This window comes from Neurospora tetrasperma (genome assembly GCF_000213175.1).
Source record: "Neurospora tetrasperma FGSC 2508 unplaced genomic scaffold NEUTE1scaffold_4, whole genome shotgun sequence".
Lineage (NCBI taxonomy): Eukaryota > Fungi > Ascomycota > Sordariomycetes > Sordariales > Sordariaceae > Neurospora > Neurospora tetrasperma.
Genome location: NW_009799102.1, coordinates 2,540,337 through 2,566,773, shown reverse-complemented (window position 1 = coordinate 2,566,773; position 26,437 = coordinate 2,540,337). Strand labels below are relative to the sequence as shown.

At 51.1% G+C, this 26,437-nt stretch overlaps 6 protein-coding genes across 6 annotated transcripts; 3 read left to right on the top strand and 3 right to left on the bottom strand.

The window, feature by feature from the left end:
* Positions 1-1,484: 1,484 nt before the first annotated feature.
* NEUTE1DRAFT_123229 (uncharacterized protein) lies at positions 1,485-3,881 on the top strand (the record flags this gene model as incomplete). The annotated part of the gene is made up of 3 exons (XM_009854025.1): positions 1,485-1,836; positions 1,902-3,697; positions 3,870-3,881. 3 exons carry the CDS (start codon positions 1,485-1,487, stop codon positions 3,879-3,881), a joined length of 2,160 nt encoding a protein of 719 aa, XP_009852327.1.
* Positions 3,882-5,576: 1,695 nt separating this feature from the next.
* NEUTE1DRAFT_102028 (uncharacterized protein) lies at positions 5,577-6,505 on the bottom strand (the record flags this gene model as incomplete). Its single annotated transcript, XM_009854024.1, has 6 exons — positions 5,577-5,717; position 5,771; positions 6,032-6,082; positions 6,121-6,191; positions 6,256-6,341; positions 6,466-6,505. The coding sequence occupies 6 exons, from the start codon at positions 6,503-6,505 to the stop codon at positions 5,577-5,579; spliced, it is 390 nt and encodes a 129-aa protein (XP_009852326.1).
* A 663-nt stretch (positions 6,506-7,168) lies between these two features.
* Positions 7,169-10,139, top strand: NEUTE1DRAFT_130616 (uncharacterized protein; the record flags this gene model as incomplete). Its single annotated transcript, XM_009854023.1, has 1 exon — positions 7,169-10,139. One exon carries the CDS (start codon positions 7,169-7,171, stop codon positions 9,968-9,970), a length of 2,802 nt encoding a protein of 933 aa, XP_009852325.1.
* Positions 10,140-11,587: 1,448 nt separating this feature from the next.
* NEUTE1DRAFT_84263 (uncharacterized protein) lies at positions 11,588-13,290 on the bottom strand (the record flags this gene model as incomplete). The annotated part of the gene is made up of 3 exons (XM_009854022.1): positions 11,588-12,836; positions 12,894-13,081; positions 13,173-13,290. 3 exons carry the CDS (start codon positions 13,288-13,290, stop codon positions 11,874-11,876), a joined length of 1,269 nt encoding a protein of 422 aa, XP_009852324.1.
* A 3,492-nt stretch (positions 13,291-16,782) lies between these two features.
* On the top strand, positions 16,783-17,041 carry NEUTE1DRAFT_28399 (uncharacterized protein; the record flags this gene model as incomplete). The annotated part of the gene is made up of 2 exons (XM_009853241.1): positions 16,783-16,901; positions 16,975-17,041. Coding segments are annotated over 2 exons (186 nt in total), but the record flags the coding sequence as incomplete, so codon positions are not given.
* Positions 17,042-22,527: 5,486 nt separating this feature from the next.
* Positions 22,528-24,761, bottom strand: NEUTE1DRAFT_84258 (uncharacterized protein; the record flags this gene model as incomplete). Its single annotated transcript, XM_009854021.1, has 2 exons — positions 22,528-24,022; positions 24,083-24,761. The coding sequence occupies 2 exons, from the start codon at positions 24,520-24,522 to the stop codon at positions 22,561-22,563; spliced, it is 1,902 nt and encodes a 633-aa protein (XP_009852323.1).
* Between the last annotated feature and the right edge of the window lie 1,676 nt (positions 24,762-26,437).

Genomic DNA, 26,437 nt, shown 5'->3' with positions numbered 1-26,437 from the left:
ATTAGTTCCGTCGCAGGTGGATGCAGGGATGGTTTGGCAGTGAATGATGGAATGTGCTTGAAAACTAAGAGCGAGAAGTACGACGAAGTTCAAAGCTGCAGTGCGCGTCGCCGCGCGCTGTGATGGAACTTTGCAGCGAGTTCTCCAATTGCGTGCATAGACAGGCCGGGGCCTTCCAGCGAGTGGTTTGTTACCGAGTTTACGTAACAATACGACTCTTTCGTACGCCGACTTACACGCCACTGTGGCTGAGGATACAAACGGGTAACAGAGAAGGAAGACAGTCCTCGGACTTGTGCCGGCAGGTGGGACTGAACCTTCCCGGGCGCGGCCCTTGGGGTCCCACGAGAAGCCCCGGATTTTAGACCCACATCGGGATCCGATTGAGCTGATCATCACAACACAAAGCCTCTTTGTTTAGCAGTTAATTTGGACAGAGAAGCAAGTCGGACGACCTGTAACTGTAGATTCTCCGCTGAAATTGTGCATTCGTGAGTGTTGAGGATGCTCCGGTCATCACTACATATACACAGATGGAAGTCCTTTGAGATGGCACCAATGTTGGCACGGGCCCGTGACTCGGATGCAAAGTGGAAGAAATGCAAACTTGCAAAGTAAACATGCAAGTAAGTAGGTACGCTACTCACTGGGACATGAAGCAGTCCGCAGAAGGTTCTTGGGTCAGGAGACTATATGTGAGGCATGATGTCATCCTCCTCGACCCAGGCTGTAGAGAGACATAGGTACCAATGCAGTGGATGTTTGATTGGAGAATGAAAGAGCTGAAAGAAATAGTAATACAACTTGAAGATATCAATAAAACAAATGTGACGTTCGGCCAGTCATAGGTAGCCCTTGAAGGGACAGAACAACAAGGGTCCGTAGCGCCTTCCTTGAGTGTACAGGAGAAGTTTTGTGACCTGGGAGTGGAAGAGCTGCAAATCTGCAACTCTGCTACCTTGGGCTCATGGTGGTCCCTCAGAGATATTTATTTAAACCAATTTCCCCACCCAAATGGCAGACACTTTCCTCTTTTTTTTCTTTTTTTCTCTCTTCTCCTTTGGGCATCTTCGACGATTGTAAACCTGGCGTTCCGGAATGCACTCAGCACTATTAGTTCGACTGTCCATTTAGACAAGGAAAAATACATCAACTTGTTGTATCTTTGCGCGGCAAGCCCTAGTCTGATCTCATTCCCGTCTGGAGGAGGTGCGGGGCCTCTTAAAAGTTTGACTCTATCTACGCGTCTACCCGCATTGGTATCGCATTACAATCTTCAACCAACAATATTGAACATCGACACACATCTCAGGCTCAATTCCGACATTGACTGACGTCGGTCTGTACCGCTGGCACGGGTCAGCCCCACCATTGTCACAATTACACCCTCGTCTTATACCTCGCCACATATTGTCTGTTAGGCGCACGCTTGATTGCAGCGTCTCGTCTCACTGCACACCCACATCCGTCCGCCTGGTGTCACCATGTCTTCCAGGCCGCCGGACTCGTACGCGAGGCGGCCTTCCACTCTAAGCGACCGCCGACCATCGGCAGACCCCCATCAGCGTCGCGATAGCCAGCCTCGTAATGTTTACGGAAATGAACGGTATTCCGATAGGCCCAGTTCCAGTCATGCAAGTTCTCTACCCAACAGGCCACCAAACAGTTGGAGTGATAGTCATCACCGGGACCGGGACCGGGATAGGGATAGGGATCGAGATCGGGATCGGGACCGGGACCGTGGCTTGTCTGATGCACCTGCAAGAGGCCTGACAGTCAACACACAAACTGCATCGGCCGATGACCGTGCTCGACCTGACCACGGACTGAACACGCGTAAGCTATCAATAGCTATTCCGGATCAAATCAAAACATCAAACGAGTGCTAATTTCTATTGCAGCGGTCGCTGCCTCATCTCCTACGAGCAATTCCAGGAGTACATCGGACGCAGAGATGGGAAAATGTCTCAGGGCACTGTGCGACTCTCTTATCAGTTATACTACGCACAAATATAACCTCACTCAGGCTGAAAAGGCCCTCGAAAAGCGGCAAGCCGAGTACAACAAATGCACGGCTAAGCTGGCAGACTTCCCTTCAGTACCGGAACTTCAAAAGAAGTATCTGGATCGCGACACCAAGCGACGTGCAGAGTATTCCAATATGGTGCGTGTTGCCGAAGATGGTATCAAAAGGGCAAGAGAGGGTTTTCTCTCCTGCTTATTGCAGCTGATGAAGTCCGGTCAGTTGCCAGCTGCATTATTGCCTCCAGCTTCTGCTAGCTCGAAGGAGTACGACGACAAGATTGCTGAACTGGAGCAAGCTTTATCAAGTCATAAGTCCGTCACACAAACCGGGATTAATGAGCTGCAAGGTTGTTACGACGGTCTCCAATCTAAACGACTTCTGGACCAACAAAACATGGAATCTCGATTTAAGGACCTCGAGGACAAACTTGGCAAACAGCAACGAGAGTATCAAAACAAACTCGCGAAGCAGCAAGAAGACTTTTCAAAGCAACTCCAAACAGAACTGGCTAAGCAGCGGCAAGATTTTGAACAGAAACTTGCAAAGCAGAGTAAAGACCTCCCGAAACAGAGCACCAAACTGGAAGAACAGATCAACAAGATGCAGTCAGACTTGAGAAACTTTAAGGAAACCCAAGAGCAAGAACTCAAGACACAGCTAGCCAAGCAACAAAAGAAGTACGAGAAGCAACTCGAGCAGCAGCTCGAGCAACAACGCGCCACGGCACAAGATGATTCCAAGCAAAGCTCTGCTAGCGAGGTAGCGTCTCTACGACAGGAGCTCGCCGACCTGCGCTGCCATTTGGGAACCAGAGAACAAGAACTCAACCAGGTCCGAGCTCAAGTTGCCGAGTTTGAGCAAAAGATGGCAAAACAGGAGGAGAAGCTAGAGAACGTCGATTTCGTGGCGCTGGATGAAGCAGCCGAGATTGTGTCATTCCAATTCCCGGCGCTCAAGGACCGCGTTACAGATCTGGAGACCAAGGCCCCTCTGGATATCTTGGGGCTTACCAAACAAGTTACAGACCTGGGGACGAAAGAGACGAATGTTTCTGGACTTGTCAAACAGGTTACGGATCTGGAGACGAAAGTGACTCAGGTTTCGGCAGCCCAGAGGGACTCTAACAGGAAACTGGAGGATTTCCAGAACAAGTTCGCGGTTACCTTTGGGCAACTCGTTGATGCTGAGCGTACCCGAATTAACAAGCTCACAAATGAAGTAAACAACCTTAAGCTGAGGCCGACTTCTGGAACGACAACTCCTCAGTCTGGAGTCAACATGGCAAATGATGAAGCTCTCCGTGCCGAGTTCAAGCAAGCCAAAGCAGAGCAGCAAGCAAAGCTTGAGGAATTGCAGCAGAAGACTTCAGCGCTGGACTTTGCAATCAACAATCTCAACCAGCGCTTCAACAACATCACTTCCAAGCATGTAGCCGACATCTTGATCCAGCAGCTGCTTCCGGAGACGGAAAAGTGGAAGTTAGACCTCGAAGACTCGAGCCAACGGGTTGAGTCCCTTGGTAAGGAAGTTGATATGCTCAAGGCTAGCGTCGGCATCTTGGAGGTCAAGACTGCAGGGCTCAGTGTGGAGCTTGAACCTCAGGCAGGAATGAAAAGGCGCCGAACTGATCATGATGGTACACATATTGAACGTCCCACTTCTAATACCGGAGTAAGTTTGCAATTATGCGAATCTCGACATTATTTTATTCAGGTCAAATACCGAGTAACTAACTCGGAAATGATTCATAGCAGGCAATCAATGCCCAATCCTAGCCCTACTGGCGTTGTTATTCTCGTTGGTAGGAAGCTTGTACAAACATTAAAAAGCCAAGTATAACTAGAGTCTAAAGTAGACTCGTATAAGTCAAGACTCCCGGCGTTATAAGGCGTTAATATACCCCCTTGAAGCGAGGTGGAAGATTACTTTTGGCAAATTGGCAGACTTGATAAAGCTGCCTCAAGCCGGAGTGGATTTCACCTTAACAACTGGGATAGGGAGGGAAAGACGGGAAAAGCATGACGACACACGCAAAGTGTAATGATAGCCCAAGTATATGCAACTTTGTAAGCTGGCGAGGATACTAAGAGGAAGTGTTGAGAAACACTGGAATGCAAATTACGTAAGCAAGGATTATAGAGATTGACCAACACTGGTGGTGATAGGAGGTGGTAGATGTTGGGCATTGATGCGGAGAAAGAAACATGTTGAGATGTTGCAAGGAGGTGAGGAACATTGATACGTTACTGCTGGAAAAAACATGAAGGATTACAGTACATCTTTGTGCTATGACAATTTGGTCGAGCATTTATCAAAAGAATCATCTGTATCAAATGGGTTGTGTCATGAGCGCCAGCAAACTAAAGATAGAGACATGACGACCAAAAGCTTACCTATGGTTCCAAAGTCTTGGCGTAACGAACGGTGACAGTTGACCCCCTTGTCGCGGATCTTCTCGTGCTGGGGGATGAAGATCTCCCGTATCTCACACACTTCCTCCCCCCCAAGTGCCGCGCCGGGCTGAGCCTGCAGTCACAGGGCTTGGTGGAGCTTGTTCCATGTTTCGTTGTAGCCCTGTGCGGCACGGCGCTACCTACCTGTGTAGTGTCTGGGTACCTATAGAGGTCATCAACCTGAGCCTTTGCGTTTCTTGGAAATGTTGCATGAAAGCAAGTGAAAGAAGTTAAAAAGAGACAGAGGAATAGGCAAAGCAATAGACAGGTTGTGCTCACACAGTAGACATGGGCGAGCTCATGCTCGTATGCATCATGTATGTATTACCTACCACAGGGCGTGCGTTGAAACGTGCCCAAGAACCATGGACCTAAGCTGTCCATGCAGCAGCCTACAGGGGAAGCTGGTATGTTAAGTAGTGTTCTAAACCAAGCTTCTATTTGCGATCAGAATATGATATCAATGGAGGAATCAGCTCATATGATGAGAATAAAAATATCACTCGAGACTCGAGCTCATCAAGGTATTATGAGGGTTTTAACCTGCTGCAGAGTCCCATGATGAATGACGGGAATATCGTCTCTGCACCTGCACGCAAGCTCATCCTGTTCTGTCCAGCAATGCTTGGAAGCGGGGCAAGCAAAATGGTAAAGCAGGAGCGGAAGCTCTAACCTCCGGCTACATCTACCTATTTTTTTTTATTTTTTTCGACGGACCTACTGAGTGTATGTACATGCAGCTATATGTAGTACCTAGGTAATCATACAAAAGCTTCACATGATCACGTACTTAATTTCTGTCCAAATACTTCTTCCCGTTTCATCGTCCAAGCTACTCTCCAACCTCTCTATTCTATTTTTCAGGGACTGGCAATCACAAAGGTATACAGTTGTTGGGCCCTGTGGCCTGTGTCTCAGTCACGAAACACAAGCCGGTGAGTTGACTTCCATGTTGGAACACAAAGCCACCGCTTGTAGCTGTTAGGTAGGGCGCAGTGTGGTCCACTCATCAAGCGCGATGCCGCACAGTGGCCGCTCAACCGCTACCGCTCCATCTCCGCAAGAACCTCTCCGCCCGGATACGACCCGACCGCTAATCACCCACGCTTTTCCACCGCAGTCCCAGGGCATTCCTGCCAATCTCTAACAACCCGCACCCAACAAGGGGGAAGCTCCAGACGACGAGATCCGACTCGACTTTTACGACGGCTGACATTTCTACACCTGCAACTCGTCCACTGAACACCATTCATCCATCATCCTGGTAAAGTAAAGGTTAGTAAGTACCTACACTAGAGGTACATACCTACGACGGCACCTCAAGTGACGGGCAGCCCACACCACCAACACCGTCAAAGGCACGGGTACAGTACTGCTAGTGGCCACGGCTACCTTAGCATCGGATGCCTTACCACCACCACCACCCACCCACCACACACACCCTTCTTCACCCGTCACGCCTTGACCCTGCTGCCCTTCTACTTTGTCCCCGTTTCCACTCTCCACTTCCATTCAGGTTCCATTCCATTGCTCGCGCCCTCAGCAATTCCACCTCGGCTTCCCTGCGCAACACCATCCGAACTCCGGCCCTCTTTCGCGATACCTACATAGCTTGGCTGCCAGCTAAACCGTCTTCAGTACCTCCCGTCTTCGTACATCGTTGCTGTCGGATACACCATTGCTCTGCGCCCAGTCCCATAACCATCCGCCATCTCGAACGCGTTACTACCAAACGACAACGATTCCATCTGCACCTTCGGGCCGCCCCCTTCGAACCTGCTCGGGCACGCTCACCGATCGATTGCCGTCGTTGCATGCGCTGCCATCGTTTTCGGTTGCCCGACTGAGACATGCGCCCTTGTCTGTTGTGCCAAACCAAGGTTGTCGATAGAAGGCTAGGATAGAGAAGCTAGGAACTACAATCACGTCCCCTTCGACGGGCGGACAAATGAGGAGGAAACAGGCTGGTGTTGGCGATCCACATACGACAACACCGCGATAGCGACCGAACCGCCGCTTGATACATCTTGGCCGTTGCTGCCACGCGCACGCGTCTCTCACAGCAGAGAGAATCGCAAACACAAGAGTACTGGTTAGGTATGCCATTTTCCTCCTGGTGACCAAGTGTGGTCGTAGTGTTGCGTCTGCTCCGTGTTTGGTGTTTCAATTGCCCCGCAAACCCAAAGTTGGGATCAAGACCCCAAGGGGACGTCGCAAAGCTGCCATCCCGCTTGTCGCGTTGGCCATTTCTCCATGTAGACAAGTACCCCGACGACTACGTTTTCCTTTTGCTTTTCTTGGGCATGAGGGTGACGCATGCTGATTGTGCCAATTGCCAGACCCTATTGAAAAGCCGTCTATTGTGAAGGTCGACCCGTCTTCCATCCCATCTTCGTCGCATGTTTTGCATTGAATAGCTATTCATACAACCCCACGCATACCGCACAATAGCAATCCTGAGTGCTTTCTGAACCCAGCTTGAAAACCGGACCTGACCTATCTACGCTTTATTCTACTTCGACCCAGTCTACAACTCCTTCACAACGTCAACGAACGTCAGCTACGAAATTCAAGCCGCAACATTTCTGCAGCCCTCGTTCGCCGCGCCTAATCTTCGACCCCTACAACAAAGAGACGAGTAATACGGCATACCCCGACTTGCGCCGTTACGGAGTCCAATGACCCAACGATGAAAAGAACGATGGAAGGAGCGGAAAAGAATGCAGACAAATTGGCTAAGCGTATATTACCACAACGTCCGCACCACCTTACACTGTCCCTGACGGACAAGTACCCCGAGCCTGCTGGGTTTTGGTACACGGGAAAGAGTCACAGACTGCAGTACACCACCTTTCTCTCAGACTGCGATCGCGGCATCCTCATCACGCGGCCTTCGTATGACATTTGCGAGGAGCCCGCGAGCGCCCCCAGCGCTATGCCTCCAAAACCGACTCTCCTGAACGGGGAGGCCAAGAAGAAACTTTCATTGAAGGACTATCAGCGGAGGAATCAGTCACCCCAGGACCCTTCGGCTACACCAAGGCTGGATGCCAAGTCTGAGTCCAAGGGTGACACAAAAGTGAATGGGACAGTGGAACGAAATGCACCGGTAAAGGAGAACGTCAAGCCCGACGATGCCAAGGCAAAGACGAAGCCTGTCAGGACGGAGGGAGGGGAGTCAGAAAAACCCCGTATCACAGTCAATGGAGACAGTATGCGAGGCTCCCACGCGCAGTCTCAGGTCGAGCTCGATAGTCGGAAGCGGGCTACGGATTCAGAACGCGACCAACCCAAGCGTCCCAGGACGGATACTAATTACGATACGTCACGTCTTCCCCCGAAGCCAGAGGCACCACGAAATCGCCTGAGCGACAGAAGCGACAAGGATGTCAAAAAGGAATCTCTACATCTGACGACCAACGGACAGGCCCGCACTGCCGCAGACAGGGAGCGTGATGTCAGCGCTTCACCCAAGTCCACGATACTAGTGAACGGGTCGAAGCCATACAAGGAGAGTACCCCAGTATCTCCACGGAGGAAGCGAGACACAGCGTCAAAAGCACCTGTGCCTGCCTTACTGTCGCCTCTACACCCTTCCTTACTCGCAGGCGAGTCGGATAAGCCAAAATCCAAGAAGCCGGCAGAAAAAGCCCCACCGAAGCCTTTGAAGATTGACAGCAGCTCGAGAAAGAAGTATGAAATCCCGGCCCTCTTGTCTCCTACTCTACCTGCGATTGTTGAGGAGGAGCTCGCACGCAAGTTCAAAAGCACACCGTCCAAGATTGAGTCTAGGGACATCAAGACCCAGCTGCCAGATTCACCGAGCATTGCGAGGAAGACCAAGGTGAAGGCTGAGCCTATCGAGGAGGAAGACGAAGAAGAGGAGGAACAAGAACCTTCCTTGATCGTCACGTTGAGGCTGAAGAAAGCCAACGCCAAGAGGGCAAAGGATCTCCTGAGCCTGCCTTCCAAGGCTGTAAAGGACGCAATGAGGAAGGAACGCACTGCTGCACGAGCAGAGGCTACCCCTCCACCTGCTAGAAAACGGCCACGGGCCCCGGACGACACACCGTCCGAAACTGTCGCTGCAAAACGACCAAAGTCAGCAGCAGTAGGCGACACTGTTATCGCCAGACCAACAGGAATGACAACACCACTCAAACCCAGCGCACCGGCCATGTCCCGCGTCCCATCAACTCAATCCCAGAATGCAACACCAGGGCCGCCCCCGACGAGACACATCACTCCCGGCATGGGCGAGCGCTCATCGGTACCGCCTCTGCCGCCCCCATCCGCCGAGGCCGCACCGTTCCGCGAGCGAGACGCCGAGTATCGTGCATATGGAAGTAAACTAAAGCACCAGCGTGACGCAGTTGATGCACAGCTGCGCGACCCAGCCAAGCTCAAGACCATTTCATCGGCCGCCATGACTCTGGAGACCAAGCGCGCCATGGTCCTTCACATTGAGATGGTGTTGGCCTACATGATTGCCTTTTACAACTTCAACCACTCCCGGATGATGGATCGCCGACCGCCCGATTTCGCGACGTGGGAGTCTCTGGTGCCGCATTTCAGCGAGCTGAAGAAGCGCGTTTACTCTGTTCGACCGTTCCGGATTCTCACAACGCAGCTATTCGCCGTCATGCTCGAGCACATCACAGCAACATTCAGCCAGGCCGACCAGGCGACGGCCCCGGCCCTGCTTGCGAGGTGGCAAAAGATGGAGCGTTTGAGGCCCGAGGTCTGGCATGAGCTATATGGGCTGGCGGATTTTGTGGATGACAAGCGAGTCAAAATGACGGTTGGGCCGTGGACCAAGATCGAGGAGGCGGTATTAAGCGCAATGGGCGTCATGAAGAAATGGGCGGAGATTGAGGAGGTCAAGTGGACGCCTATGATCATGAAGCCTGAGATGGCGGCTGAGGCCAAAAAGGAGAAGGGGCAAGAAAAGGAAAAGGAGAGGGACCACCAGCCGCAGCGTGATAAGGAACGTGAGCGTGAGCGTGAGCGTGAGCGAGAGCGCGAACAACGGGACCGTGATAGAGACCGTGATCGGGACAGGGATAGGGAACAACAGCAACAACAACAACACCACCGAGATCAGCAGCGTGATCGCGAGAAAGAGCGAGACAGAGATAGAGTGAGGGACATGAGCCGGGACCGGGTCCGCGATCGCGAGCGAGGCGAACGGGACCGACCACCACCACCAAGGGAGCGCGATCCCAGAGACCCCATCCGAGGCGTCGGCGGAGGGCCAGGCCGTGATCATCCAGGGAAAGACATCCGCGACCGCGACCGCGACAGGCTGTACAACAACGACGGAAGATCGTCCGCGAGAGGCCGAGGTAGAGAAAGGTCGAGAACGCGAGATAGGGATATGGGTATTGGTGGTCGAGATCCGCCGATGCGCTCGGTAGACTTGCGGCTACCGCTACCGCCGCCTCCGCCTCATCATCATGGCTTGCCGCCGAGGATGAATGGGTACAGGTAGAGAGGCTGAAAGTGGTGTGGAAGCCGATGGATGGGATGGAAGGACTAAAAGAATAGTCAGACAAAATGAAAGGAAGAATTCAGAGAAAGAGTGGCCGAGGAGGAGGAGGAAGACAAGTGAATGGAATTGCATATCAATGAATACTGCATGAGGAGCAGCCGACAGACAGAGCCTTAGGTTGAGAGCTCCTCTCATGAGGAATAAATAGCCTTTGTTGAGGGTAAATACCTCTCTATGTATCAAGAGACAGAAAAAATTGGATGATTCCATAAAACTTTACCCACCCAACCAAGTTTTGACTGCCTGCCCACTGAATGGCGGAATTTCAATGGGCAAGCAAGCAAGCAAGCAAGTTTCAGTAACAGACAGTACACTACAGGCACACAGACAGACAGACAGGTTTAACAGTCTTCAATATGTGTACAGCGGCTGGAAGAGACGGAAAAAGGTCTCTTGGACAAAAGTTCAGTGTTTTACAAGCTACAAATCCATGGGCCCTACCTATATTATCTATCTACTTTACCAAGTGGGTGTGATCGTAGCCTGCATCATCGGGATCTATCTTCTTGGGACATGTCGAACCATGTACATACCCCCTTTTCCTGTCTGTCGGTCTGGTCTGGACCACGCAAGCTGTTTGTTTGGGTGTTTTAAATAGAAGCCATCTTTTGTTTTCCAATTTTTTTCTCTTTTTTTTTTTCTTTTTTTTTTTTTTTTTTTTTTCTTGTTTCACTTCGAATCAATGCTGTGAGACTAATATTTTCTATCTAAGAGGCCTCATGGCAGATGAAGAAAGGTTCGATTACAAGAGGACACCCACCAGAGGTTTCTGTAGCGTTATAGACCCTTGACATCATCCTATGTGGCTTCAAACGGAAGACAATTCCTGATATCTGACAGGAAATGGGGGAAATAGCCAGAGACTTTCGGTACCATAAAAAGGCTGAGAACTTTAGGTATACTTATAGGAAGAGGTATAACTGACCCAAAACATGTGCGAAGATCTAGTCGAATAATATGTGAACAGGAGTAGCATTCATCTCACGCCATTTTGTTTTGTGATCATCACTGCCTAAACGTAGGCGCCAGTGTTTCTTTAGGTACCCATGTTGATAGATAGCCATGTTATTCGGATTGAATACCTTGCAATGCATTCCCTATCCTATTCCCTTTTCCAATTTTTGATTCAATCCGAGTTCCTATAACCACAAAGCTCCCAGCTTGTATCATATACAGAAACAAATCATTGACCCCGGAGTCCCTATTATGTACAGAAAAAAACAATGGATTGGTTAATCAACCGCCAGCCGGTTTTTTCTCCTATTCTCCTTCCTCCCTCTCCTTCGAGGAAGACGAGGAGAAAAGCAGACGTTCATTAGTGATTAGGTTCTTTTGAAACCCAAACCGTCCTTTTCCCTCTTCCATATCATCATAAAACGATTGTATGCCTTGATTCATGGTATCATAAACAGAAATCCCCCCAAAGAAAAACTTCGAGCCATTAAACATAGCTGCCCGAACAAAGGGGGCAACAAGTGAAAGTGAAAAATAAATTCCTCGTTTCCGGCATCGTGGCCACAAGAAAACCTTTTCCATCATCCGGTCAAACCGTCATCGTAGGCCCCTATCCACTTGCGAGTTGCAAAGTGGCAAGACTGCCCTCCAGCGCAGCGCGTAAAGACTGCTACCGGGGCAGGCTTCAGATCGGTAGGAGAGATGACGCCGTGATAATGGAGGTCGAAATGAACCCATTCAAGCTAGGCAGTGCATGAAAATGATGTCTGGCTTATCCTGGTGATGCAATTCCAAATGCATGACAAAAAAGAAAACCAAATAAATGAGACGATGATGCCAAATCCAGCTCTCGCTCCGTTTCAAGCATCAGCCCAGCTAAGTCATTCGCTCATAGCCAAAAGGTGAAAAAGAGCATGACTCCAACCAAACCAGCGCTCATACCCGTCAACTCCTTGTTCATGGGAGCAGGGTTCTTGGTCGAGGTCGGCGAGGCGCTTCCAGCAGGCTGAGAAACCTCAGCTTCCTGGGTGGCGGCAGGCCTGGGCGCATTGGTGGTCAAGGTCTCGCCGATAGTGGGCAGAGCAACGTTGCCGTTTACCAACCAGCCCTGCGCGCCGGAAGTGGGGCAGGCTCTGGTAGAGACGTGCTTGGGATCGTAGTCGGACCTCTTGATACCGGTAGGAGTGATGGTAGCCCACTGGTTCTGGAGGTTGGTGAAATCGGGAAGGACGGGGGTAGGGGTGCCAGCTCGGGTGAAACCTCCCTCGATGTTGGCGCCGGTGGCGGTCGGCTCCAGCTTAGGACCGTACGAGATCAGGCCGTAGTGGTTCTCCTCCTCGATCCACTCGTAGATGAGTGCACCGCTCCAGTCGTTGACCATCTCGGGACCGAAGATGGCATTCTGGTCGCCAAATAGGCGGGGGCCTGGCACGTTGCAGCCGGTCTCCGAGAAGAAGATGGGAACGGGGAAGTCCTTGGCCATGCTCTGCAAGTTGGCATAGCCGGACTCGGCATACTTGGTGGGGTCGCACCATTCGTACGAGTTAAGGGCGAAAAAGTCGACGTTCTCGGAAGAGTTTCCGCCGCAGGTTAGATAGTCCTGCAACATTGGACGAAGTTCGGCAATGTCGGCGGCCGAGTAACCGATGGGGACCTTGCGATACTTCTTCTTGTCGCGGTAGGCCTTCATGTCACGAGTAGCAGCCTTGATGTAGGGAGCCGCCAGAGACTGGTCGGCCTGGATAATAATCTCGTTGCCGATGAAGAAGCCCAGAACGTTGTCGTACTTGATAAAGGCATCCATGACCTCGGCGTACCTATCATGCTGGGTCTGGTTCCACCAAGGATCGTTCTGTAGGTGTTTGTTAGTATCAAGAGCTGCTTCTTCGCGGATCAGGCAGAAACATACGGGCAAGATGTAGGTGTCAAAGGTGTCCAAATCGATCAAGGGGTAGATGCCGGCCTTTTCAAACACGTCCATGCAGCCGTCGTGGTTTGCCGAGGGATCAACATGGTAGACACGGATCGAGTTTGCGCCGAGCTTCTCCATAAGGGCAGCATCGCGCTTGCACTGCTCGGTGTCGATCAAGGGGTCAGCTGGCGTCAGTTGGTAGGCAACTCCTGGGCCATTGTTAGCTGGGATCCACGATGATTTGGAAGGACAAGCATGGGAACAAAGAATATTTACCCTTGAGAAAGAACTGGTCGCCGTTGCTGGTGAAGAACTTATTTCCCACAGCTTCAATGGTGGGGAGGGCATGCGTGAGGCCGGCGCCGACCACGGCGGATAGGAATGATGCCTTCATGATGGATGTGACACGGAAAAAGTACCCGTCCAAAAGATATCGACTGACACCCTAGAGGTAAACGATGGTTGGGGAAGAGGAAGAGGTAGAAAATAACTCTTTCACTTTTCCGTTCGCAGCGAGGAAGAGTGACTGGAGTGAGGGTGGGTGGGTCCAAACGACAAGTGAAGAGCCGCAAACGCTTCAGTTGGCGAATCTGACGGTTTCGTTGAAATGAGGTGGTGTTCCAGGGGAAGGTTCTTCCCGTCTCTTGCCCGAAGCTCTTCCTTGTTGTGCTCGACTCGCACTTGCCAAACTGAATTGGAAATTTGCGACAGCGAATGTGTGACGGATACTGTAACGAATGCTGGAAACAATGAATGGATGCTCCAGGTCCTTTTCCAATCTCCCAAATCTCCGTATTACTGTAACGCACGGTGAAGTACCCGAGCCCTTGAAGAGAAAGAAAAGAGAAACGAGCGAGCGCGTGGTGAGCTTAAGAGATTGTACGGAACATGAAGAATATGGGGAACGGCGTTGCGACAGGGTCCAGGAAGTCAAAGACCAAGAAGCAGGGAAAAAGGCGAACAAGGTTGAGAGAGAAGGCTGGACAGGGGGACCCACCCCCTATGTGCGTAGCGGTACCAAAATCCCCTAACGTCCAAGAATCTTTACCACTTTTCCACTTGAAGCGATCACCACGCGAACAAGAAAGAGATCGGAGATGGCAGGCCCTTGGACCAATCCCGTCCATCCAATCCCTATCCAAGCGTGGTTACACTAGTAGTTGGATACATAGCGGACGGCCCAATTGACCGACCACGCGGCAGAGAGTCGGCCGCCCATTTCTTGGTTATCTTTTGCTAGTTTCGCCGCCTTCGCCGGTATCAGAAACCAAAAAGGAATGGGTGTTGCCGGTGAACCTTGGCAGAGACAACGGAAAAGTAAGGTAGCATTGGTTAGTTGGAGTCTATTGACCCCCTGTCATTGGCAGGATGCAACAAGCAACAACGACTGATGGATTCCGTGAGAGACCTCTGCAGACGCTCTGCAGCAGCACTGCAAGCACCAGGCTGCACAACCTGGCTGGCACCATGGATGCAATGTCACCCCGCTAGAAGCTGTGGGCCGACCCGAATCCTGGTTGCTCCAATTGCGCCAATGGCCGATTCGATTGGCAGAGACCGAAGAGGGAAAATGCCGTGGCGGTAACTATTGTAAATTCAGAAAATGCCTTGCCAGATAACGCCAACGCCAAATTGAAGCCAGCCAGCGCCGCCCGTGTGCCTTTTGCTTGTCTAGATGCGGCATCCTGGCAAACAATTTCTGCCAACAGACAAGAAAGAGAACTACCCACGAGACTGGTCAGGTCAATTCAAAACTTCCAGTCAAGCGCGACGGGGAGGATGGAATTTTGCAAAGGTCAAGGGGGATTTGCAGAGAGATGGGAGACAAAGGAAAGGAAGCCAAAAAGCAACCCCACGGACAACGAACCTCAATCCCCACCACGGGGGCCCCCAAACCCACAAACCTGGAAGTGGGTTCCTTAGGTCGTCCGTCCCTGAATTTGCAGGGAGAAAGCTTCAAGCTCTCCGCCCCACCCCCAACTGTAACAACCAGCCAACCACCGGTCTTATTGCCACTCCATCGCGCCTTTTCCCTTTTCGACTTTGGCTTGTGAAGGGGTCTGTCTCTTTTCACCATTCAATTCACGCGGTGGCGGTAGGCCAGGTCGTTCGGTGGGCTCGGCTCCGACTCTTTCTACACCATAGTACACTACACCTGGCATCTCTCCTTTTTTCTAGCATCAACTTAAGAAACTCCGCCAGATGTACCTCACACCGACTGCCGTGCATGTCATCAGATGCGAAATTCGGTTTGCTCGGTCATCGCGTTCGTCGTCCTCTTCTGGAACCGTCGTGTGTCGTGAATGAAGCTTCATTTCAACGCGCCGCGGTCCGTAGCCGTGATGCGATGATGAATGTCGGTAGTGTCATGTAAACACCCGTTGACCACCAAAAAGAAGTTACACGGCGTTCGATGGGTCTGGACTCCTTGGGCCTGAATGAATGGCAGACAATGCAATTGCCGCCGCTCACTGTGAGCAACTCAATGGCCACTGCATTCGAATCAGAAACGAAACGTTTCGTTTCGTCTTGAAGGACCAGCTAGGGCTGGAGACACGCAATTTGCAATCGCTTACATGAACTTTTCTTTACTTTGTTCAAGCTCAAACGGCCATCCAATCCATCCCTTGGCATTGCTCATTCCAACTCAAACCCTCGCCTGCCGCTCGGTCGCTCGGTCGCCGCCATCCAAGGGATCGAGAATGATGAATGTAAGCGAAGCGAAAAAGGTTTCAAAACTGAAATGCCTTGGAAAGCGAAAGCCTAGAAGGATCCTTCCTGTCCTCGCAAAGTTTTCCATCGCTGAAATTAAGCGGCTGCTGCAACGCGGCGCTGCTACCCAGGATTGTATTTAACCGGAGCGACGATGACGTTCTTTCGACGTCTTACCAACCTTCAGCCTGCCGACTTCTACACTAACGTCTACAACAACATCTCTCACCCACACGGCACCTTCGGCTTTTTTTTATTTTTGGAGAGACTTGCGATGCTAACCCCTTTCTCGGAATTATGCAACTTTGCAAACGTCATTCATATCCCCTTCTGTTGCATGTTTCCCGTTTGCAACGTCGTCTTCATCCCCATCTCCATGATCTCCATCCCATACCGATCCCGGCCCCGCACCACGTGCGTTGCAGCACTGCGCTGCGCGGTTGCCGTCTTGCTTAGTTGCAACATGTCAAGTACACTACCTCCGGCTACCTCTACTGAGCTGCTGCTGCAGTGTACCTTGATGCAGTAAGAAGATCGGGTGGACGCACTGCACTGACGACCTATCTATCTGATTGATATCAAATGAATGTCCGCTCGTGCGTTCGACAAGGACACGGACAAGGACAAGGACAAGGACAACGACATTGTACGAACGGCAAAGCCCATTCTTTTAACCGCCGTTCAAATCTGATGATGAATGGGGGACTGTTGGTGTGGTGAGGGGGGTGCTATCGAATAGAACCGGAGTGCTCGCTCGGTTGTGTGCAACATCACTGACTGGGGCTTTCCACCAGTCGTTTTGCTAACTTGCCAGCCAGCCAGCCAGCGGTACTGATCGGACCAGCCTCCAGCCCACGATGATTCACAGCTGCTGCTTCGTGATGTCCACAAATGAATGCTTTGACAGCTGGTAACAAACCTAGCCTGGCTAGGTATAACTTCACGAGTAGGACTGGAGTGACTATGGTACAGAGGCCCCCATATCCGGGCACCGGAGCTTGAGCGGGAATTCGTGCCGATACACGCCAGGATCTTGGTCCGCTATGCAGAAGATAAGGTAGGCGGTCCATACGAAACATACGCAGTATGTAGGTAGGTTGAAAACTCCATGTGATTGGCGGCTGCGGAAGATGGAAGCCGAATCAAGTAAAAAAATGATTGATGGAGGTAATAGTATGTATGTACAAGCGTGGGGGATGATGAGGCTGGTTATGGCTTGCATATGCGGCAGCGGAGATTGGCCTTCCTCAGAGCTGAATGGCTGAAGAAGATGGGATCTACCTACGACAACCTGTAATGGTTTCAGGCTTTCGAGGTGAATGGCTAAGAGATAAGATCTGCCTGTACTGTGTAACAACTACACTAGTCAGACGGTCGATTACGCAGTTGACCAGACGAGTACCAAGACAGTGCGTGCCATTGAACTCGAAGACATCAGTCGCCCAATAAGGCAATATTATGAGAAGGACAGTACAATGCTGGTTGGATTGTCAACTGTGTGTCTTGAGCAAGATATATATCAACTACGCAGTATTCCTGGTCGCCGCAATGTGACTTTCAAGCGTATAGAGTTCTCGTCAACAATAAACGAGTAGTATCTGATTGTGAGATATTCAATGCTAATCCTAAGCCCCCATTATCGAATCCACGTCAACTTGTTGTTGAAACACCTAGACTAGTTGACGGGTCTCGAGCTAAGAAACAAAACACTTTCGGACTGTATAGCACCATTAACATCAACAACGTTTTTCCTTGCTTAATATCCATTACCTATTCGTCCATCCACCTTTTCTTTCCCCCCGTTAGTTCCCTCCAGGATACCACCACCTACCTAATTCCAAGCAGGAACCCCAAAAAGCGTCACCCCCGGTCCGCCACTTCCATGTCTCGACCTCTACGACTTCGTCAAGCTCGTCAGCCTCATTAGAGAACTAGGTTTTCGCCTGTCGTGTTAGAACTAGCACCATCACCACCACCACCACCACCACCACCACCGACACCGCGAGGATTTTCCGTACCCTTGGCCGTGGCCATGGTAGGTTTCTTCTTCAACCTTCCCATCATTTTCGAGCGGGGGCTCTGCTGGATGACAGCAGCAGCTGCTGCTGCTGCCTCAAGAGGTTGAGGGTGGCTAGATGTCCTGCCAGGGCCATGACCACTACTGCCTTGGCTCGCGGTTCTAGTCCTCATAGGTAACGAAAGCGTCGCGGCCGACATGGACGATGGCACGGTAAGGAGTCGTTTGGGACCGCTGGCTCGGCTGCTGGTTCTTCTTTGTCTTGGTTGCCCATTCTTATGTTCAAGGCTGTGCCTGTAATCGCGTCCTTGTAGGCTGTTCAAAAAGCCCTGGGAAAGGCCAAAAGAGAAGGAAGAGGTGATGAACGAAAGGATGTGGAATGCGACCAGTGGGAAGCGGGCGCAGAGCCAGAAGTGGAGAAGGAACAAGATCCTGAATTGGGAACGGGGTTGGAATATGCTAAGGTCGAAGTTGTTGCATTGGATCGGGGCTCAACATCCTTTCAATTATCAGGGTAGTTGTATGCTTCCTTGCCTAGGTGCTGCGCTTGCCCCCTTTCTGTGGCTTGGTCAGACCTGAAAGTAGGACTAATTTCGTCATGAAAGTCCGCCATAACAGGACAATTTTTGGGTTCTGCTAGAAAGATATTGCTCGGTCTTATGGCTCCATGTGCCAATCCCTTGCTGTGCAGCCCGCAGGCGGTGTCGACTAGACAATGGACTCAGTTCATCACGAGCCGCCTTTGTTGTCTTTTCCGGGATGTTTGACATAGGCTGGGTGATTTCCACTGCTCAAGATCAACTTCAAGGTCTGCTCCGTCGTAGCGGGAGTGAAAAGCATGTAGCTGTTTTCGCGATGTGTGTAAGTTGCGAAGTAACGGGCTAGGTGCTCGTTCTGTAGGTTGGTTGACTTGACACGAGGAAGTTTTCCCTTGTCACAACAGATGCGTATCCCACCGTCCCTCCTTGTTCACCCAACTGTTGTTCCTTCGAGCCGATAAGAGGTATGCGTCGTCGAGTGAACAACATTGCAGGCGGCTGATCTGAAAGTGCAACCCTATCCTCCACAGCCATCGGCTTTTCACCGGCACTCCCCCTTGACTAAGGTCAACTCCAGCTGTATGACCCGTAAACACTTGTTCGACATGTTGAAGGCTGCCCCTTCCAATCCCAATTTCCTGACCCTCTTTGCTTCCGGATCCTGAAACCACCTCGGCTAGCCGTTTTCCCGACAATGGCAGTTGAAATCATCCCAGCCCTCATCAAGACAGCTTAAATATTTGTGAGGGGACACCGAGGTTAAGCAGGATGAGGAAGATGCGCCGGGCTTGGAGCTCAATGTTTTTCCAGTAGTCTTTGGCGCGGGATTGGTGTGGCAGAGCGAGATGGGAGATGACAGAGTCGGGATTGACGGTACGGGCGATTGTGCGTTCGGTGTAGAATATTGTTTGGTGTTGAAGGATGTCGTTCAGACAATGCCGAAGGTCCACCAGCCGAACCCAGTATGTGGTTGATTTTGCATTGTTGATCAGGAGTTGGAATGGAGGACATAGGCGCACATTTGTGTGCCTTTGTTCTTTTAGAGTGGAAGACGTGCATCACACCATGCAACCCTTCATCCCTTGACATGTATCCATAGGTTTTGACCGGAAAACAGGTGCTTCTTGGACAAATCCCGACCACCACTATTATTTTCAGCTTCAACGGTGAGGTTCAGACATCAGGCATGCACGAGTAATCCCGGTGCAGCGATCAAGTCGGTTCGATGACGGACTTATAAGAAGCATATGATATCTCCAGAACGTTGGTGGGAACGATCCGATGCAATGCGACATTACCTATTATCGAAACTTATAGTCGAAAGTGATTGTCGATGCGGAGGGATGAGTGGGATATGAAAGGAGGAACTGAAGATGGAAGTCACCTTGAAGTATCAAAGATTCCTCAGAAACGCCAGAAAACGCCGAATTATCCACAGAGGGAGACTGACAGGCTTGGCTCAAATCTCTTGTCTCATGCCAAGACAGCACCCGAACCGCTCTTGCCGCTAAAACGTGGGGGATGTGAGACCCGCAGGCCCCACCTACCCTATTGATGCACGCGGCTTCATCATCTTCAACGTCACTTCCTTCTCTTTGCTCGGCAATCACGGTCTTCTTCCCTCCCGCCCTGTGAAGATTCGTTTCCCGAGCTACACCATTCTCCTTGCCAGCTTCGAAGTGGGAAACTATTCACACAATTCTACACTATAATGCCAGGCCCTTCAGTGTTCCGTCTCCTCAAGGCAACTAACATGATTGCGACTGTTGACGTATCGATCTCTGAAAAAGCATTCGATATCCCGAGTTTACCGCTACATAGCACACGTCAGCTTGAAGTTCGTTGTCTTCTGTTGAGAATTGATTTTCTGAAACAGACCAACTGATAAAGACAGACAACAACGGTTGGAAAGGCTGAGCCACTGCAGTTCTAACTAGTACCTCTGATAACCATTGCAGCGAAGTTGACAGGTAAGCTGAGGCTAACCGTGTCGAGGCACTTTATGGTCCTGATTTAGAGGCATTAGGCGCTAACATGGCCGGCCACGGATTGCGCATATAATACTCGCTCTGAAGGGATTGATATAGGTTACCTTTCGCTCGGCGTCCCCCTCAAACCACTACACCACCTACCTTGCTCGACTATACACATACAAGGCCTTCATTGCCTCTCAAGGCACCTCGAAAGAGAAGTTTTCCGAAAAGCTGACCTCAAAGGAAGCATCAGAAACTGCGGCCATGTCGGCTGCAGACGTGCCCAGCTGTGACTTTTCCTGACGATGTCCCAAAGCCTCATGCCTTATGCCCCTGTTGCTCACGGATCATGGACACTTCCACCTGCAATCAGAAGTGGAAAGTACGGTAAAGACACAGACACCACAGCATCAGGCAGAATGGAATATTGCACACAGCCATACCTGGGTTATAACGCATCGCAAACCCGGAAACCTCAAACTCTTAGCGAGAAACCTGTAGCAATTACAGGACCGCACACCTCTAGACGCCCTTCCCTAGACCTTTCTTGACGCCACTGCATACGAATAATCCAAGACATCTATACTTAGATCGGCTCTCTTTGCATCATGAAAGACTCGCGCGAAGTCTGGGAACGTGATGGCGTCACTATAGCCGAAGTCTACAGTAACTACCTACGTAGTCGACATCGCCACCTTGAACTGGGAACCGGCGAGCATGCAGATCGGTGCTTCGTGAGATGGGACCCGCTGGAGATCATCTCCTACCAGATCGGCCCCGAGCCTAATGTTACACACAACATGTACACTATGCGCGTCTCGATTAGACCTTTTACCGGTATTCAATTCCCTTCCTCTCACGATGCTGGATCTTTCGGGAGCGCTTAACTCTTGTATTGGGTCTTGTACTTTGGCTATTCGCAGTTGTATCAAGAGTGTCCGACCAACCACCATGTCGGAATCGTCCCCGATTAAGTATACCTGGAGGTCGGATAGTCTTACTTACTCGCAAGCGGGACGCAGTTTCAATCGGTTTGCAGTGGGAACGCAGATTCACCTGACAACACCGTGACAGTAGCAACAGCGGCCGGCACCAGCCCCCCCGTTCCCTTCAGCACGGAAACTCCCGTTGATCTCACTTTAACCAGATTCTGTCGCTACTACCTCAAGCTACTAGGATCCTACTATAACCTCCACTTCTTTAACCTAGGTACCTACCCATCCGACCGCCTCATCGCACTCTCATCCGCAAGTGTTAGCGGAATAGAAAGAAAAAACACACGAGCTCAAAATCGACATTAGTGCCTACAACTGTGCGGAAATGCTCGCACTAAATAGAGTGAAATTCTAACCGTGCTCTTAAGGAATACGCCACACACAGAGGCAGAGGCAGAGGCAGAAGAGAGAGAGAGAGAGAAGCTGGCCGGGCATCATATGTCACGCGCAATGTGTGATGGAGCATATCAAACTAATATTAATAAGGAAGACTATTAAATAGTCCAACAGAAACTAATGACATGCGAATCACGGGGCGGGTAGTTTATATGAACTGTTGTGTAAACTGAAGTCTACGTATGATCCAAGAACGCTGTAGTCGTGGTCCTATAGACTTGGGGATCAACAATTCGTTATAAATTGTTTCTAGGAAACCATATCTGTAGTGTAATTGAAGGCCGTTATACAATTACTGACGTCTCACGCAAACCTACTTCACCTATAATAGAGGTATAAATTGGATGTGGAACCACATCGACGTAGGTACTTATCACATGCAGTGTGTCCCAGATCAGCACAAGCTTGGTTTATTGCTTCTTTTCATTTCATCGCTCGCCAGAGGCAGGCAGCTAACCATAGACCTCTTCGCTAGTACTGTCCATCCAATTACTACATTACTTAATCCATCTATCCAACCCCTATCATCCGCTCTCTTTGCATCCCCCCATCTTCCATCTTCAATCTGTCCTCTTCCTCCTCTAGATGATGATGACCAACTAATACTGCTCATGCTGTGTATGGGTATGGGTATAGGTATCATGTCTCGTTTTGTTTCCAAACCAAGCCAGCCCAAAAAAAAAAAGTAAATGGCAAAAAGAGAAAAGAAGAGAGAAAGAGAGGGGGAAAAAAAAAAATTCACAATACGCCGTTGCTCGTAAAATCAAAAGCGCACAATGCAAATGATGCTTTTTGTATACGCACACCCCAAACCAGAAGAACCTCTCTTTTTGTAGTTCGTTCCTTCCAGAATCTTCGTTATGATCTCGTCTTCATAAGACCGTTGTGTTCATGATTGTGTTTGTGTTGTAGACTGTCTTTTGAAGGCAGTCGTTATGTGATGTGCCGTCCTCATAAGACGGGTATTCTTGGGGGTTTTTTTTTCTTTTTCTTTTTTTATAGAAAAAAAAGTGTTGACCATGCAGCAACCGCTTAAACTGAATTAGTAGCGGCATCGCCATCCTTCCTGGGCACACTCGAAGGCTGGTGATCCTTCTCACCAACGGCATGCTCAGAGTTAGTCTCATCACCGCTCTCGTCCTCGGCGGCGGGGGCTCTAGGCGCGAACGTCGGAGCGTAGGCAGACTTGGCGCGGATGCGGTGGCCATAGTAGAGGAAGATAATGGGGATGGGCACGAGCGCAGCGGCAACACAACCAAGGAGAGTGGAAGCCCACTGAATACCCATGCCCTTGAACATGTAGGTGGAGAAGAGCGGGAAACCGGCACCGGCGAGCGAGCGAAGGAAGGTGTTGCCAGCGATGGCGGAGGCGGCGAACATGAGGTAGGAGTCGACCAGGTAGTTAAGGGCCTGGAGGAAGATGGAGGCCAGACCAAAACCCGAGAGAATACCGGAGAGGGTGGGGACGATCCAGTGAACCTTGCCGCTGTAGCCAGACCAGCCGAACCAGAACAGACCGGCGGAAAAGGCGACACCGCCGGCGATGACGCTGGGGAGACGCCATTCGGGGATGGGGATACCGTTGTTGGCGTTGAGCTTGCGCATGTACCACGGCTGCTGCAGAAGGATGGTGACACCGGCGAGGATCTGACCCGTGATCATGCCGAAGAAAGTGAGGCCAGAAACACCAGGAGTCATGTGATAGACACCCTGGAAGACAATAGGGTAGGCCGTCAGGAAGAGATACAGGATGCCGTAGATGAAGGCCATGTAGATGGAGAGGAGGGCGACAATGGGCTCTCCAAAAAGAAGACGCAAAGGACGCGAAAAGTTCTTCGATACAAGCTCCTTGAAGTCAATCTCAATCTCCTCTTGCTTGGCGTGGATGCCCCAGTTGAGAGTGCGGCGGCGGAGCTCCGAGGCCTTCTTGACCAGGATCTGGGGAGGGTAGGTCTCGTGCATGAAGAGCAGGTCCAGGCCGAAGGCGAGGAAGGCCATGAAGGAGACAATGTACTCGGTCCAGCGCCAGCCAAGGTAAGAGGTCGAAATGAAGCCACCGATGAAGGGAGCCATCATAGGACCGGTGAAGACAGTCATGGAGAACAGGGTAATGGCGATACCTCTCGTCCTGTTGTCGAACATGTCCGAGAAAACAGCAGCGACGACAGCCAGCGGGCAGGCGCCAAAGAAGCCACCGAAGAAGCGAGTGATGAGGATGGTTTGGAGATCCTTGGCGGTAGCCGTGGCGATACTGAAGATGGCCATACCGAACATGCCGATAACAATAGGAAGCTTACGACCCTTCAGTTCGGACAGAGGCGCCCATAGTGTCGGACCAAACGCGAAACCAAGAACGTAGAAAGAAACACCGAGAATACCAACCGTCTGGTTGACGTGGTAGATCTTGGCGATAGAGGTGGTTGCGGAAGAGAAGATAGATGAACCGAACGCAGCAACAAGTGAAGTATATCCGAGCATAGCGGCACTCCAAAACCTGAGCGCGTCATGTTAATCTTTTGAATCCTGATAACTAGCCAGAGCTATTTCAACTTACTTCTTCTTGAAAGGCCAGTTCATGGCGTGCAGGGGATCGTCGGGACCGTCAAACTCAACCACATACTCATCCGGGTCGGGCAGCTGGGGTGGGTAGGGCTTTCCGGCGCCGAAAGGCGGGAGAGGCTTTTCGGACCTCCTGCTCGTCCTAGTATTCCTGGTTCCTGACCTTCCCACAGTGCCGCTGTGCTGACTCCTCTGCGTCTGGATGCGACTGAGCTCGGTAGGGTGCCTCTCAAGATCGTGCTGCGTCGAAACACCGCTCATGCGTCTCGCTCTCCTTTGCCTCTCCTCGGAAGATGAAGTCGAAACCGACGACGTCGACATCACTCTCTCAACCTCATCGCTACGGCGAGCGAGAGACTCCTGACCGGCAAACTCCATGGGCGAGGCGTCGATCTCGGCGGCCGCAATCTCGCGGTCGGCTTCGGTGAGGGGCATGGCGACTTTTGTGTATGGGTTGCTGAATGTATGCCGTGAGTGATTGTTGATCGGTTGCTGAAGACCGGATTGATGCCAGAACCTAACCTATATATTATTATAGGCAGGTGGCAAATGGTATAAGTTGACTAATGTACTTTTTGTTCTTTGTACACGAGACACACGGCAAGTGAGAACGGAAGAACTGGGGACTTGATGATGATGAACCTCGGCTCGGGTCGAGTCGATCAACAAGCCAACAGACTGAAACTGAAGTAACTTTTTATTCCTAAACTGGAACCTTGTGCTCACTTTTGGTTGAAGAGGGGTAGGGGTAGATGAAGTGAAGAAAAAGGTCAGGTTTCAACTACAGACTAGATCGTTCATCCGGGGAAGGAGAGGAAGGTATACATAGGTAGTGAGGGGGGATCCCTTGCCGTATAAATAATGAATGACGTGCACAATTCGGAAGGGGACTTTCTCAGGGCCGTATCGGTACCTTTTTTCGGTTCTTGGGCCACCAGGCCAAGGACACCAACGAAGGAACAGGGGTGTGTATACCGTATCGACTGCGCTACTTATGTATGGATCTCATGGGTTCTCTTGGGCAAGATCCACTGCCAGCCCACCGTACCCACAATTCCACAAACTGGAGCCTGGCCTTCAGAGATTTTCGCAGAGCCATTCGTGACGGGTTGTGTGTGTGGTGGGCTGATGGCGGGCATGTTCTCCGTGTTTTTTTATGAAAGGGGCCCGGGACTCGGCACTCGCTTCTGCCCCTATCGCCGGTTTCTGTGTGCAGGCGGTTGTTCGGTTGGGTTGGTGCTGCAGTGCTACAGTACAGGGAACCATTACAAGCAGGAGATGATACAATAGAGATCCTAGCTGCCAGAAAGAAGCCGCGGTTGGGCGGCATCCCCGACCCTGCCAAGTTGAACAAATAAGATTTGCTGCAGAAAATGGGCGCCGGCAAGATCGGGGTCAATATGTTTAAAAGCAGCTACGTGGTGTAGTGTACTGACTGATATCGTTCACGTTGTCCTGTGCTGCGTGGATCGAAGGCGAGAAAAAAAAATAATTAAAAAAAAAATATGTGGCAGTGGCGGGGCAATCGTTGGCAAAGTGGAAAGGCAACTGAAAGGCGGGAAGGCGGGCCTCCATCACTCCGCGTGCCGTGGCCTGCATCCATTATAAATCGCCTAGTCTTCTGCGATCGTCGACTGGAGTAGTGTAGACCTTTCATCTCCGCGATGCGCTGATGGGAGGCCGGGACATGGGTTCTGGTAACCCCTCGAATGGCGGTGTCAGGCCCAACTCTTCAGTCCAGTCCGAGCAGGATGAGGAAGTCCAGGCCTCGGAACGGTAGCCTCTGCGTAGTAAGCGGCTTCAGACAGAAGATAAACCCACCGGCACCCACCGGCACCCACCGGGACCACTTCAGGTTGGGGACCACTTTGGGAAGCCAGACCGCAAGCGTGGAATGGCGGAATGAGACATTGCACGTCCAGGGGTTGTGCGTGTTGTGACAGCTCGGCATCGTATGTACTTGTATTTAATGTAAAGAATAAGATTAAGAAGAAGAAAAAAAGACGACCAACCGTTTGCCGAATGTCGAGGTCGTGCTTGGTGAGAGAACTCCGGTTGCAAGAGTGGTGGTGTGGTGGTTGTGTTGTTCAGTCAGCGGTCCAGTGATACTGTAAGCTCGTATTTGTGGGCTTCCCTTCCCTTGTAGCGAGCGACGGGAATGCACGACCGAAATTCCCAGTCGTTCCCGTGGCGCAAAGTCGTAAATCGAGCCCGCCGCAGAGTGCCGGCGGTTGGTTCCAGCTCCAACAGCGATCAATGAACAAAAGAAGACATTCCGTCCGGATGTTGTGCGCGTGCTTGTGCTTGTGCTGAGTGCTGTGGCCCGCTTTCGGATTTGTCAGTTTTTATG